A 14,651-nucleotide genomic window follows, 5' to 3' on the forward strand; every position below is an offset into this window, starting at 1 on the left:
AATAGGCTACCTGTATATACAGTGGAGGACAGTGGCGTAGCGTGGGGAGTGCAGGGGGGGCCGGCCGCACCGGGCGCAACATCTGGGGGTTAGGGTTAGGGGGTGCAAATCTACGGGTTAGGGGGCGCAAATCCACAGGTTAGGGGGCGCAAATTACTTGCCTTGCCCCGGGTGCTGACAACCCATGCTACGCCACTGGTGGAGGATAATGTGTTTGATGATGGTTTTACAAAGCATGAACGTCCTCTGAGGGAGAGAAAGTTTCTCATCTAATTTTCCTCAGGAGAGCCAGAGGCAAAAATTCTAGATTTGGAATGGATCACTGTTAAGGTACGTTTGGAAGGGTGGCCTGAGTACATGGAATAATGTGGGTTTGGGATAAACAAAGGACTCGTTTTCAAAGGAGTGTGCGTCTATGTGTGGTAAGTACACACACCAGTGATCCTCACAAAGAAGACTAGGGTAATCTAATGAGCCATGTGAGCATGATAATTTTTCACTCTATAAGTAGCCCCACTAATAGGAGAACAAATGTATTAATGGACATTCGATGTTTTGAGGAGCTAGCATTGCCGTGTGGCATATTTGAACATACATTTCAATAAATTACTCTATCCCCGTGTTGTTTCCTTCTGACAGAACTGGCAGCTTTATCAGGGTCTGAAAGCAGGATTTCTACAAATCCTCATTTTGCTGTACTTTGAAAGTCCTAAAGATTAGTTTAGGGTACAAAGGATGATCAAGTCTAATTCGGAAACCAGGCTGCGATCTCTTCTCGGTATCGCTTTAACCATTCAATGTTGCCCTTCACCGTTTCAATACTCTGAGTCCTGGATGATGCTCCAGCTCCAGCATTAGGATATTTCTCAAAGAAGTTTTCCATCTTAAGAAAAAAACAACAGCAACCATGTGCATTCATTTGCATGATAAAACTGGTTTGCTAGAAGATGAATAATTGTCTAACTTATCTCGGGTCTGCATATCAGATACATGTGAATATACAGCTGCCCTGTGCAATTTGAAACTGGGCTTTGCAACCATTGGCTTGGGTGATATGCATCTGAGCCACAGAATGAATGACAGAAGGACGTGGCTACACCTGCAGTGTGGATCAGAGCTGTTGATCATCTCACCTCATTTTATCATGTTGTAACCCTCTTCCTGCTGCTGTATCTGGGGACAAATGACGCATTCCAAGGTGTTCAGTGACTGATTTGGAACTTCCTATTACAGTGGACGCTTGGGTTGCGAACATGATCTGTGTGGGAGGCACGTTCGCAACCCGCAGCGCCGCACCTGAACACGCACGGGTTGCGATTCGGTGCTTCTGCACATGTGCAAAGCGTGATTTAGTGCTTCTGCGCATGTGTGAGCAGCGAAACCCGGAAGTAACCCGTTCCGGTACTTCCGGATTTCGGCACGTCCGTAACCCAAAAACGCGCAACCTGACACATCTGTAACCCGAGGTATGACTGTATTTTCTTTCTTGAAACAAACAAGCAAACACACACTGATATGGGAGTCTCCAGTTGAGACAGGAGCTGCAGCATGAAGCAGAGGGGGGGGAGGGGACTGTTATAACCTTTTCTTCCAATGCAACAGCCACACTCTAAATTGCTCCTTCCCCAAATATGCTAATAACAGCTTCAGGAGGGAATATAAATGGAAGAATTGGCACAAGGGCAAAGGATTAGATCTGCTACTCCTGCCTTGGCCCTGATCCAAACCAGCTGATTTTAAAGAATGGCACTCCTGGCCTAAATGAGCTGACCTGTTCAGGGGCATCATGCGAAACCATGGCTTGGTACTACAAGAATGAGCCTGCTCAGGCTTATGTACTTCTCCTCCCCTCTCTTCTTGCAGCTTGTCCATGAGGAGAAACATTTGCTTCCTGTTTAAAACTAGCCGAAGTTCATAATTAAATCTGAACTGGTAGAAACTCTGGTTAGTTTAAACTCCGATTTTGTTTTAGAAAGCCAGGGTGAAGCTGTGGTTTATGGGTCATGGCTTGTTAGCAAACCATAGTTCAAACTCCCCAGAGTTCCCTGCTGGTCGAGCATAACCATGAGCTCCAGTTTGTTTATAACAAGGAGATGCTTTCAGCCTCCCTCTCACGGTTGTGCCACAGGCAGAGAGTGTATGCATGTCACTTCTGTTCATGCCTGTGGCATTAAACTATGCTTTAGTGTATCAGTGAAAAGAGAGCTAGTACTGTATAGACTGTTGTTCTGCTGGTCTATGTAATCAAGAGTAAAGAGAAAGTGCAGAGTTATGCCCTAATTCAAGGATAGCCACTGTAATGCCCTCCAGATGGGACTATAGCTCTCATCATCTCAGACTATTGGCTGTGCCGAATGATGCTGATGGGGCCCAAAAACATCCAGAGGCTACCATGTTGGTTGGTCTTGCAATCAGAGATTTCTGTGTGAATGCTGTTTTTTTTTGGAAGCAGCTCTTATCTTTCTGGCCTAGATGGCAGACGGATCTTTTTGAAACTACCAAATCAGTGAGGCTCCAGATGTAATCCTACCAATTTAGTATATATGTGCCTCAAGAATGACCCCATTAATGTGGATGGTCTAAAGATTTTCCAAAGTCTTATTACTTGTCAGAAATGTTCAAATGAATTGGTTTCACTAAACAGAGGTTAGCTATTGTGTTCCTTATGTCTGTGAAAGGCATTTTAGTTTTGCCCAGGCAGTCTTTAAGTGATTTATGATTGCAATATAGATCTATCACAATATACACAGACATCCTGAAGCATTATGGCATTCTGGTTTAACATTGAGGTAGCCAATGTGATGCCTGCCAGATATTGTTAGACCCCCAACAGCCCCATCCAGTGTAACTAATAACTAATGGTCCGGGATGATGGACATTGTAATCCATTGACCGCTGGGAAGGTTCCACATTGACTATCATCATTTTAGCTAGAAAGCTGGAAGGTCAGACTGCTCCCTTACCTGCCAAAGCTGAAGGTCTGTGTTGAAGGTTTCTGTTATTCTTGACACTAGGCGACCAAGGTTTCTGTCATTGAGAGTGTATCTGAAAAGATAACAGAAGCCTGTTATAGATGCATCTAGATAAAGCTGGCATGAGGTTCTGGTGACCCTCTGAATGTTGTTGCTTTACACCTCTTATCCCCCTCGATCATTGTCCTTGTTGGTTGGGAGCTGGGATGCAACAATATATGGAAGGCCGCATGTTTTGAATTTCTGGCACAAAGTATATCAGCTTTAATTTTTAAAGCTGCATGGAACAGTGCATGGAAAGGGAACAATAAATAATTTCAGTGCTCTGCTTTCTGAAATATTTCATTTCCAGCTGTTATTCTCATTTGCATCCAGCCCTTTCCCTAAGAGTAAAGATAGGCATATAAGGAAGTTATCCTATTGTTTCTTCACAAAAACCCACCTGATGTCTTTAGAGTGGTAGCTATGTGCAGAGTGTAGCCTAATGCCTTTAGAGTGGTAGATCTTAAAAGTGTCTTTATAAACCACATCTCTTGCTTAATAATAATAATGGCAGGCGTGTGTTGAGGGGTGGGGAGGTAAAATTTATTAGGATCACAACACATTGTCTTGTGGAACTCTTAACAGCTAAGGTTGCAATCCTATGCACACATATACGGTCCCATTGGATTCAGTAGGGCTTATTTCTGAGTAGCCAGGTATAACATCACACTGTAAGAGATTGTGGCATACATGTTTCTGGAGCCCCTTTTGTGGTGTACAAAGTATTGTTCTTTGTTGGCAGATACATTTCTCGAATTCAAGAAAAGAGAGCAAAGCCTCCCGAGATTATGGAAGTTTTGTGCATCTTCTCACATTTTTGACCTAGGACAATTTCCACTTGGATATTAGAAGTTACTGCTAAGGCTCTGTACCTTTTATGAAACCAAGTCAGTTTAGGCATTTTAGAAAGATTTGCCCTACAAAACCATTCAGTGCCAGTCAGGTTTGGCACCAGCACCTAGCATCCTTGGGCAGCAGCCAGGGCTTCACCACTACTAATGCCTGCCCTAGCAAGCAGCCATTTAATTTTCCCATAATGCCCTTACTGTAGTGTTGCTCCTGCCCATTAGAGGAAAGTTCATGGAGGGTGAGGTGATCAGTGGCTGCTAGGCACCGTGGCTGTGTTTTACCTCCACAGTTATTACATTTATATACCAACTTTCCCCCAAGGAGCTCAAGGTTGGTTTGCTGGAATTCAGCAACATCTGAAGAGCACGGTGTTGGCTATTTATGCTATTTCAATATGATATTTTGCAGTACAGATTGTAGAACTGGATGTTGTTGAACTACAACTCCCATCACCCTTGGCCACTGCCCATGTGGGCTGAGGATGATGGGAGCTGGAGTCCAACAGCATCTGGAAGACTACAGGTTCTCCAACCCTGCTCCAAAACATGTTCTACAGCTTCCATAGCAGAAGCATCAGTGATTCAGGAACCTGGAGGCAGTGTGAGGAGTAGGAATGGAAAGCTATTCTCTTGTACCCCTAGGATCTGGGTCTCCATTGCATGACCAGTTTGTTCCATCTGCTGTTCCAGTATGGCCTTTATTGGGCCCTAGACTCTGATGCATATGCTCAGAGGCTCCCTTAATTCAATTTGGCAGATTTAGGGAAGAGCAACTGGTTTGGTTGCACTGGGCATGGAGCTTTGGGAGCACCACAGGGGACGCCACAACTATGATTTAGAACGGAGTGTGAGAGATGGGGAGGATGTGGCAGATTTTGGCATTGCACAGGGTGCTACTGAAATTTGAGACCCCCAAGGTCCGCCACTGGCAGCTTCATCCCAACATGGGTTTTGCTCTTTAGGCATGCCGCGTCGGTGATATTGCAGATTCTGGGGCATGGCTCTTGGATCAGGCAACAAAAATGTCTTGGGAAGGTCCTGCATAAACACTATTCCTAGATTTATTGTGCAAATGTCATTATTGTTAGGGTGTGTTTGATTTCACAAGAAGGGAGAGCAAGGCAGCACTTTTCTAGCTTCAGTGGCAAGTGGATATGGTAAAATGGAAGCCATTGCACATATATATTTCCCCCACTCCCAGTGCAAAAAAACAACAACCCCTCAACCATACTAAAAGAGAGAGTAAACTGCATTGAGAGGCTATGCACTTACCTGCTAACCAAATATTCCCAGTTGAGACGTACCCAGTCCCAAGCCATTGTTTTGCCGTAGCTGTTATAGGAGATGTATCTCAATACAGTGAACACGTCTTGACTTTTAATGAGATTTGGATCCGTGAGGTTCTTTAAAAATCTAGGAGCAATCAGATATGAAGCAATTACACATGATGATTAGTATCTCATTAGGACTGCATGGGAAATGAGCTGTAAACTGCGCCTTGAGATATGCTTCCGCCAAGATGAATTCGTAAGAAAAACACAAGTTCTTTTTTAAAGACGAGGAAGAAGAAGAGGAGCCTGTTCTCACGGTTTGTGTTTACAAAGCCAGAATGCCCAATAAACGATCTGGAGCAGAGTAACGGGCATGGAGAATGGCAGGCAGTGGACTAAATAGACTTTGATGTTGCACAAAGTCTGTGGCCACATTCATGCCATACATTGAAAACACTGTGATACACTTTAAATGGTCATGGCTCCCCCGCCTGAAATCTGGGCAGGTTTTTTAAGGGTGCTGAGAGTTGTTAGGAAGGCCTGTTCCACTCAAAAGACCTACAATTACCAGAATTCTTTGTAAAGAGGGATTGATTGTTAAACCACTCAGAGATTTGTAGCTCAGAGCGGAATAGGTAAAGGTAAAGGTACCCCTGCCCGAACGGGCCAGTCTTGACAGACTCTGGGGTTTGTGCGCCCATCTCACATCTATTGGCCGGGGGCCAGCGCTGTCCGGAGACACTTCCGGGTCACGTGGCCAGCGTGACAAAGCTGCATCTGGCGAGCCAGCGCAGCACACGGAACGCCGTTTACCTTCCCGCTGGTAAGCGGTACCTATTTATCTACTTGCACCCGGGGGTGCTTTCGAACTGCTAGGTTGGCAGGCGCTGGGACCAAGCAGCGGGAGCGCACCCCGCCGCGGGGATTCGAACCGCCGACCTTTCGATCGGCAAGCCCTAGGCGCTGAGGCTTTAGCCCACAGCGCCACCCGCGTCCCTCAGAGCGGAATAGGGGCCTCCTAAAAACTCTCAATTTTTTTTTGCCCAGGTCTTTTAGTTTTGTAATGATGTTTATGCCGGGCATAAAAGAAAATGCTACTTGATTCAATTTACTACTTTAAAAATTATATCATATGTTTTTATATTGTGTGTTGCTCCAGGAGCTAACACTGAAGAGCACCTAATAAAAGCTTTTATATGGGAAACAAGTAAGATCCCAAACAAACCTGTCCAACAGGGTGACGTTTTTCACTGATGCCAGGCCATATAGCAACTTCTCCTTTTCTTGAGCTAATGTTGTATTTTGGTACTTCTGAAACATATAATTCCAGGCGTCCTCATTGCCAGAGTTCTGCATCCCATAGCGATAGACCAAGAGGCGGAGGTTTACATCTGGGCTAACATTTAAGAAAACAATACTATTAGGGGAGGTGGAACAGCTTTCAGCTTACTCTGCATGTGAGTGTTATGTACTTCTTTGAATGAAGTTCATACATAGATAGAAAGATATCCACCTTGTTGTTCCTTGTTGCCAGTCATTAAATAGGTTAGATGCATTGTTCAAAGTCTCTTGGTCACCCATGCTGCATGCAAACTCTAAAACTGTCACACGGAGGAGACTGGGGAGTAAAGGAGAAATAAAGTCTGCTTTATTCGTTTTGAATATGATCTATTAAGTAATGTAAAATAGCAGTACAAGTAGATCTGTGCACCCAATAGGATTTGGAGCTTAGGTTTCTCAAACAGCTGCTCTGTATACCACATATATGAAAGTGAAGGGACTTGGAAAAACAGGCATCTGTTACTAAAGGAGGAAGGGGATATAAAAAACTCACAATGGGCAAGCCAAAGCTTTCATGTGTACTTAAAAAACCTATTTGTATCCTGGCTTTTTTGCCTATATATGCATTCTATACCGTGATTACACTATGCAAGATGAAATTCCTAGAATTCTACATACCCTTTTGGGAACATATAAGTGGCCGCCTGAAAAGGAGCATCAGAAAGTTGGAAGATCTTAGCATTTGTTAAAGAGTTTTAGTATTAAAGAGATGATCATTTGCTTAGCACTGCCTGCCTGTGTAATGCAAATGAGTTTGGCTGCTTCCAATTGCGTAGTCAGAATGTTCACATCCAATTACTATGCACAGGGCTCCCAACATTTATCTGCAACTTTTGTTCTTCAAACAGAGAAGGGACCAATGGACTTGAGAGAAATGGGAGACATAAGGCACACTTGAAATACAGAAATACAAAGGAATTCTCAAAGAACAAGCCTGAAACAAACGATTTACCTATTGATGTGGACTCCATCGTTACCCCATCCCAGTTGACTTGCGATGGGTCTAACCAGCTCACGAAAATATGCCTGGAAAACAGACATAGCAGCAATGACCACTGGACGCTTCAGGCAACAACATTATCATGGATTCACTACTATTTGTTTTATACATTTGAAGAACAAAGGAGCGAACATGTTCTCAGATAAATTGCTTGGGAACAAGCCAGGCACGCCACACGGCATTTGCAAGGCTCAGGTTGTAGGTTGTAGAGCTCTGTCCCCAGGTAAACTCACTGAAATGGGTGGGACTGAGTGGGAACAGACTACAATTCTATGATTCAGCAGCTTGAATCCCTGGTCTCTCCACTACAATTTGAAAAAACCAAAAGCAATGCTTATTACGGAGAGTAACGTAATAGTGAAAAGAGAATTGACATGAGGTGTTACTTTTTTGTGGACTAATTGGTGAGCACAACTTAAAGCCTTTGCATTCATTAGATCCTTGTTAGCGGGTGGAATTTCACTCAGATGGGTGTGGGCGAGGCTATAGCCCAATGAGCAAGCTATTCCTCATCCCACTGTCATTGTGTCTGGCCAAACAGTCTCCCCACCACATGCATTCCAGCTTCACCCATTGTTATCACAAAAGTCTGCATTCTGTTGTGTCAACAGAACCTGTTCCAGAGAAATATTGCCTGTGTCGTCCTATCCTTGAGGACTGCTGGTAAGGATTCTCTCTTACATCACTGCTCATTAAGAGACATTCAAATGATTTGATAGGCTCTGCATTTATCAGAGTGGCCCCATCTGCCAGTTATGACAGATGGACAAATACAGGACCACAGAACTAAATCCCCTTGCACTGGCAGTGCAAAACATTATGCTGGCATGTGCATTTAAGCCAGCGCAAAAGTACTGTTGCGCCAGAAGACTGCTGGGTCAGCGCAACCCCTATGCCAGCAGATCACTGCCAGCACAAGGAGAGCAGGTGGGTAGAGATCAGTAGTGGATGGCGTTGTAGGATGGCGGTGCTCAACTGAGCTCCAAAATGCTGAGATGCTGCTGATTACTGGGAGAGAGATGGAGATAGGCAAGACAGCAGGGAGATCTGCCTGATGCCACCTGGCATTCCTGCCAGTGTATCAGCACCTGCCAACCGCTCTGCTGGCTTGCCCTTCCCTCTCTACTTCCTATTAAGCAGCAGTAGCTCAGCTGTCAGGAGGTCAGGTGAGTACCACAATGTCGTCAACTACTGGTAGAAATGGAGAAGTTATAGAAGAATCACATGCTGGCCCAGAGGTCTGTCCTATCTGAAGGCTCCTGTTTCTGTGCTTCTCAAGATTTTAGTCTGTTTTTGTTTTGATGTTGGCTTTTGACGAATTGCTTTTTGCTTTTCATGAATTATGCCACTTTGAGGGTCCTTTTTTTGGATGGAAAAGTGGCTTATACATAAATCAAGACTGCAACAGAAATAAAAATACACAAATAACATTGTGCCCGCAGATGGGAGCACCCTGTTTACAGTTGCTCTTGAAATCCTGCCCAAATAATGTTGCCAATGCACTTTTCCACTGAACCCTGACAACCATAGTTCCTTGAGGGTATTGGGATTACTCGGCACTAGTACCAAGCCACAGTTCCAAGAATCTTTTGGTGGAAACCATGATTGTTAAACCTATGTAAATCCACAATTATTTTATAGTGTAAATAGGCCCAATGTAGTCCCCAAATCACATATGCTAATGCTGAACTCCAAATGCTGATCTACACAGGCTTGGGAAAACACCAATGTTTTCAGAGGTATAAGGGGGGAAATCACATACCAATGAGGCCTGAGCACACTGAATGTCTGTAGCGGAAAGGAATGGAAAACCAGGGGGATGGGATGTAGAGGAACCCATGGCTGGTTAGCTGGCTGACATGGGCCTTTTCTGTGGTAGCTTCCCACTTGTGGAATGCTCTCCCCAGAGAGGCTTGCCTGACACCTTCATTGCATCTCTTTAGGCACCAGGCAAAAACATTCCTTTTCTCCCAGGCCTTTAGCTAATTAAACAATATATGGCCTTTTACATTTTGTGGGGATTCCTTTTTCTTTCATAGTATGTTATGTATTTTTGTGTTTTTATGTTGTAAACTGCCCCATGATCCTCAGATGAAGAGTGGTGTAGGAAACAGACAAACCAGCAAACCAACTCTGACCATTAACAGTTCACATTGCAACATTCTGTTCCAGGTCTAGAAGATTCAGAAATGTATTAATACTTACCAGGGTCAGCCTTGGAAGAACATTAAATCTACAACCTTCAAGGGCAACCTTGACATTTGCTTAATTACACATAGAAAGCAGTTACATATTTTGTTTGTCCTTAAATAATTACAGGCATCCTGGGAGGCACATGGAGGAAAGACTTTTCTCTTTGCTCCCCTGACTCCTAAGAACCAAAATGGAGAACTCCTCCACTTGTAGCTAGGAGGAGAAAATGAAAGCCAGGGTTACAGCCTTCTTTTCTTTAAAAATAATAATATGTAGTTTTATTGTTGGCATATAGTTCTTTACTTCATTAGAACCTTACCTGAAATTTGGGATAGAGTGTATTATCATCTGCAAGCATATCTCTAAGATAGGATACAGCTACTACGGCTCTTTGCCATGGTATATATTCTTCCTCATTTTTTAGATAACGTGTTAAGTTCAAGGCATAACTGTAATTCAGAAGTCCAGCCCTGAGAAATGAATAAAAAATGAGAAGTTTCAACAACCGCTTTATTGTATAACTTCTAGATAAGCATCTGATTTAGTACTGCTTATAGCTGCAGCTGTATTCCCCTCCTCCAACAGGTGGCACCAGAGGGCGGCAGTGCCAACCCTCCCATTGCTGAACTCCTTTGATTAACATATATTGTTATTTTTATTTTTCTTAACATGAGGGATACAACTTGCCCACCAAGAAATATACTTTGCCCCTTCTGGGCCTACCCCCTCTATATATATTGTATTTACATGCTAAACTTAGCACCATTCTGAACAGAAGTGTTTAGAATCAAGCAAAGGTACTAATTTGCCACAGGCTGTCACAGTCTTTGAGCAACTCATTTGTGGATGGAAAAAGCAGGGTATGCATTTTAAAAGCAATTAATAATGAACAATATGTGAAAGTGACCTGAAAAGCTTGTGAGGTGGGGGTGGGTGGGAAAGGCCTTTAAACAAATTCTGGGGATCTCCAAATTCCTGTGCTTTACAGGGTTAAACTGCATAGGGACAAGGATGGATAAATTCTTACTCCCAGTGAAACTCTGCCTATGTCAACTGTGGAGAAAATTTAAGGCATGTATATTTTAGGCAATGTATCAAAATCTTTCAGTCTCCCAAATACCACAAAGAGGAAGTAAGGCAGACTTTAACTGTCTTAATTCCTCATTCATATGGCATTTTCAGCTTGGACATTTTCAGGCACTCATGAGAATTCAGTTTATGTTGACTGGCTTTAAGATTAAATTGAGGCACATCAAAAACAAGCAACAGATCAGCACTGTGTCTGTTGGGGAACTTGTAATAACACAGTGATTGCCCTCAAAGCCTGCTCTGGAGGCATGCCCAGTTTCATGACAGAGCAGACCAGCATATTTTTGGGAGGTGGGAGGAGGAAGAGAAATCTATCCTGCATGTAGTATGGGGGAGGAAGTAGGACTCCTATGCTGCATCTCCCATCCCTCCCTGAATGAGAAAAGTCAGACGTTCCTACAGCAATAATTCATGGAGGTTTGCATCAATGTAATTTCAGAACGTTTTGTCCTTTAGATGTCACAACAGTAATGCTTGGTGATTAGTTCATCTCCTCCTGCAATGGCGCTAGATGCTTAAAAGGCTCACTTGTGTGCAGGATTTGGAATGCTGTCAACAAGGATGCAAAAAGGAACCAGGAAAGACATCAAGACCTCTGCTGCCTGTGAGATAGATATCCCTGAACAGCATCAATTGTGTTTTGTCCCATACCAAAAATTACTTGGGGAAGGGAGTTGGGATGGCAATCAAAAGCCATCAGCATTTTAGTGTGAATTTCTCCTAATAAACATGTGTAATATAGAGTTTTGACTGATGTGCAAGTTGTTTGCAATTTGTTTTATGCACACATAAATACGTGCATTTTTGCAAGCATTGGTTAGAGAACTGTATTGCAAAATTTGGATAAGCGTGAATTCTGAAGGATAGCAGTGATTTGGTTTGCACCTGAGAATCTGTCTCTGGGGAATGCTGTTTCTCTCTCTTTTGGGCTGGGGAGGGACAGCCATCTGAGTAGCTCCAAGCAACTTAGGAACAAGACTTTGATTCTGCCTTCATTTTGTTATTCCAGATCCATGCCTAACGGATTTAGCAAGGAGTTTCAAGTTGCCTTTATGTTCTCTTGACTTTCTACAAGATTTCTATGAAGAGTCTGCCCAGTTGTCTACATTTATCCTTTCTGTACACAGTTACTTAGTTCTACTCTTACAAGAGCTCTTCAGCTTCATTCCAAAGCAAAAGCAATTGCCTGTACTGGGTCATAATAGACAGGAAGCTCCTCAAACTTTCATCACAGTGGTGTGCAATTTGATCCTAGGGTACTTCTGGATGGAAGCCCCCGCCCCACCCTGCAAGTGTCAGGAGTATTGATTCAATGTGTCTGATATTCACAAGCAAGATAGGAATTGAGATTATCCCCCTTAGATGGGAATCTAGCAAACCAGGGCAGGTGCTACGATTCAAGAGTCTCGTGCAAACATGTTACTTTGTGCAGTCGTCAGGCTCAGGGCTGCAGCTTTAAATCAATTATAAGTTAACCTCCTGCCTAGATCCAGTCATATAATAAAACCTGAGGAAAGAAGGCACTTGCCAGAGTCCTAAGAAACCATCATAGCTCTGTGGAGACAATATATCTGCTGCTATTGAAGCTGTGAAGGATCAGTCATCAGTGGTACCCTCCATATGCTGCCAGACTCCATCTCTCACCAGTGGTCAGTTACTCCTGACTTTGATTGTGAAATGTAAGAATGCCATGATTCTGCATCAGGGAAGAAAAACCCTATGGTGCTACAGATGTTGCCTCTGATCACTGGCCACTTGGCTGAGGCTGCTGGAAGTTGAAGCCCAACATCTGGAGGGCCACAGGGTCATCTCTCCTGTCCTAAATGCTACTTTGGGGCTAAGTCACTCCCTTCCTAGAACAGGTAAGCATTCAATCACATGAAAGGGGTCCCTCAGCCATGCTGCCTGCTCCCATGCATATCTATTCTGAAGTGAGATCCACGGAAAAATGGGGTTTGCTCCTAAGTTAGTAAGCCTAGGATTGCAGCCTTAAGACAGGGAGGACAAAGGTTACTGCAACAATATACTTATAAAAAACAATTTCTATTTTTTTCTTCAGTTAAATATAATGACGACTAACCAAATTTCAGTGTTGTGTGGTGCAAATAATAATATGACACGTCTACTTGAGTTCCTTTGATTATGATGCTTACCTGGCCAATGAAAATGCATCCTCCAAAAAGCCAGCGCGATCCGCCAGACTAAATTGCTTATGGGAGAAAAAGGAAATAAGCAGGTGAGTTCTTGGTGGCGAAACCAAAGGATGAAATAAAATCATAGCTGTTCAACACCACACTCTTCTGACCATCCCATCATTCCCTCTCCTCCCCCTGTCTGCTATTCTGGGTGTTTCCCCAATGCTCCAGAGTGGATTGGGGGGAAGTGCAGGGGGCACCCAACAGGGAGGGGAGAAAGCATGATTGCAGCAGTGGAAGCTGTTGTGCTGGTTGCTACTAGGGCACTGCGTTAGTTGAATCTGGCCCTGAGTGATCATCTATACATCCCATAAAGCAACTGTTCAGCAGACTGACCTTGTGGTTGGCCTCCATAATCCTGGCTAAGTCTTCCCAGGCTTGTGTTTCATAGTTGACCCGATAGAACCCAACATGATCCTGGTTCACTTTCAAGAAAGAATTGGGATCAGGATTGTTGGGTCGCGTAATAGTAATTCCTGTGGTGGTTAAATACAAACAGTGGTGAAGGACTTCTGAAGTGTGACTAGATGACATATCAACTCTCCAAATTATGTTAGTTTCAAACTGGAACAAGGAAGAACCAAATTTGGCCAAATTAGATGGGTCATTCAAAACATTTTTGCCTTCCTCTACACATTTTTTTAAATGCCGATGTTTATTATTAACGTTGGATGCAACCTTGGCATCATTGGCACCATGCTCTAACCAGGTTCAGTGTGGTGTGAACAGTGTTAGACTAAGCACCCTCAAAATCTGCTTCCCAGGGTCTTGCAACTCTTTAATCCTGATTTTGAGGATGCTTTAGAGGGAGGGGACAGGAGAATAAAGTTTTATTGTGTGCATCAAAGTCTGTTGGGTGAACTTACATACTCCTCCTTTCAGGTGACTCTCACAATGCTTCTTACATATAAATATTAAAACAACAAACATTAATGAAACCTATAGAATCGAACAGCCAAGGCTAGCTACGAGTGGTGGTGGTGGAGAGTACTTGAAAACTAGATCTGTTGGTAGGACAAAGATGGACCTAGAGCCAGTTAAAGGAGGAACATCTTGGCTGGACATCCAAGAGCTGGGTCGTTGGGCATGTTCTGCCTTCTCCCACAGGAGAAAGCAGTCCTCTGATAACCTCTGATAAAGGCCAGGTGTGTGGTGCTGACCCTCCTCCCTGATCACTCCTGCTGCCAACATACATTTCAACCAGTCAGTTCCAGTCAATAGTCTGGCTGCCATGTTATGAACCCACCGAAGTTCCCAGGACAGCTGCACTCAACACAACATATGGTAGTAATCAAGTCTGGATGTTATCAGCAGAATTAGATATCAGTGGCAAGGCTACCTCTCTCCTTAACTTCCCCCAACATTCTTCCTGTTCTAGTACCTCCTGAAGACAATGCAAATCCAACAGTTACACACTGTGTTCAGAAGAAATTTGAGCCAATTTAATTAAAATCACTTTGGAAGGTTCTTTAGCTATGTAACCTTTGCCGTCCCAACTTAGAAAGCATTTCACTGTGATAACAGGACTTTAAAAAGAAAAAGAAGAAGTAGAAGCTGAAATGAACTTTACTGAGTTAATGAAATGTAGTTTAATTGGCAATTTTCACATGCAGACAGGACGTTAATTGGAAATATTTATCACCCCCTGATAAATGGGGCAGTGTTTTGTTTTGGTTTTTTGTTAACATTTATTATTGGTT

General features: G+C 43.4%; 1 protein-coding gene across 1 annotated transcript in view; it reads right to left on the minus strand.

The window, feature by feature from the left end:
- Positions 1–204: 204 nt before the first annotated feature.
- Positions 205–14,651, minus strand: part of ENPEP (glutamyl aminopeptidase) — a 57,356-nt gene continuing 42,909 nt past the window's right edge. The window contains exons 11-20 of the mRNA XM_081207533.1: positions 13,696–13,750; positions 13,288–13,515; positions 12,910–12,965; positions 9,987–10,137; positions 7,427–7,500; positions 6,647–6,751; positions 6,359–6,529; positions 5,135–5,275; positions 2,964–3,045; positions 205–883 (exon numbers count right to left, since the gene is read on the minus strand). Coding sequence (XP_081063659.1) covers positions 746–883; positions 2,964–3,045; positions 5,135–5,275; positions 6,359–6,529; positions 6,647–6,751; positions 7,427–7,500; positions 9,987–10,137; positions 12,910–12,965; positions 13,288–13,515; positions 13,696–13,750 — 1,201 coding nt within the window. The 3' untranslated portion in view covers positions 205–745. The remainder of the gene's footprint in view (positions 884–2,963; positions 3,046–5,134; positions 5,276–6,358; positions 6,530–6,646; positions 6,752–7,426; positions 7,501–9,986; positions 10,138–12,909; positions 12,966–13,287; positions 13,516–13,695; positions 13,751–14,651) is intronic.

This window comes from Podarcis bocagei (genome assembly GCF_964188305.1).
Source record: "Podarcis bocagei genome assembly, chromosome: 9".
Lineage (NCBI taxonomy): Eukaryota > Metazoa > Chordata > Lepidosauria > Squamata > Lacertidae > Podarcis > Podarcis bocagei.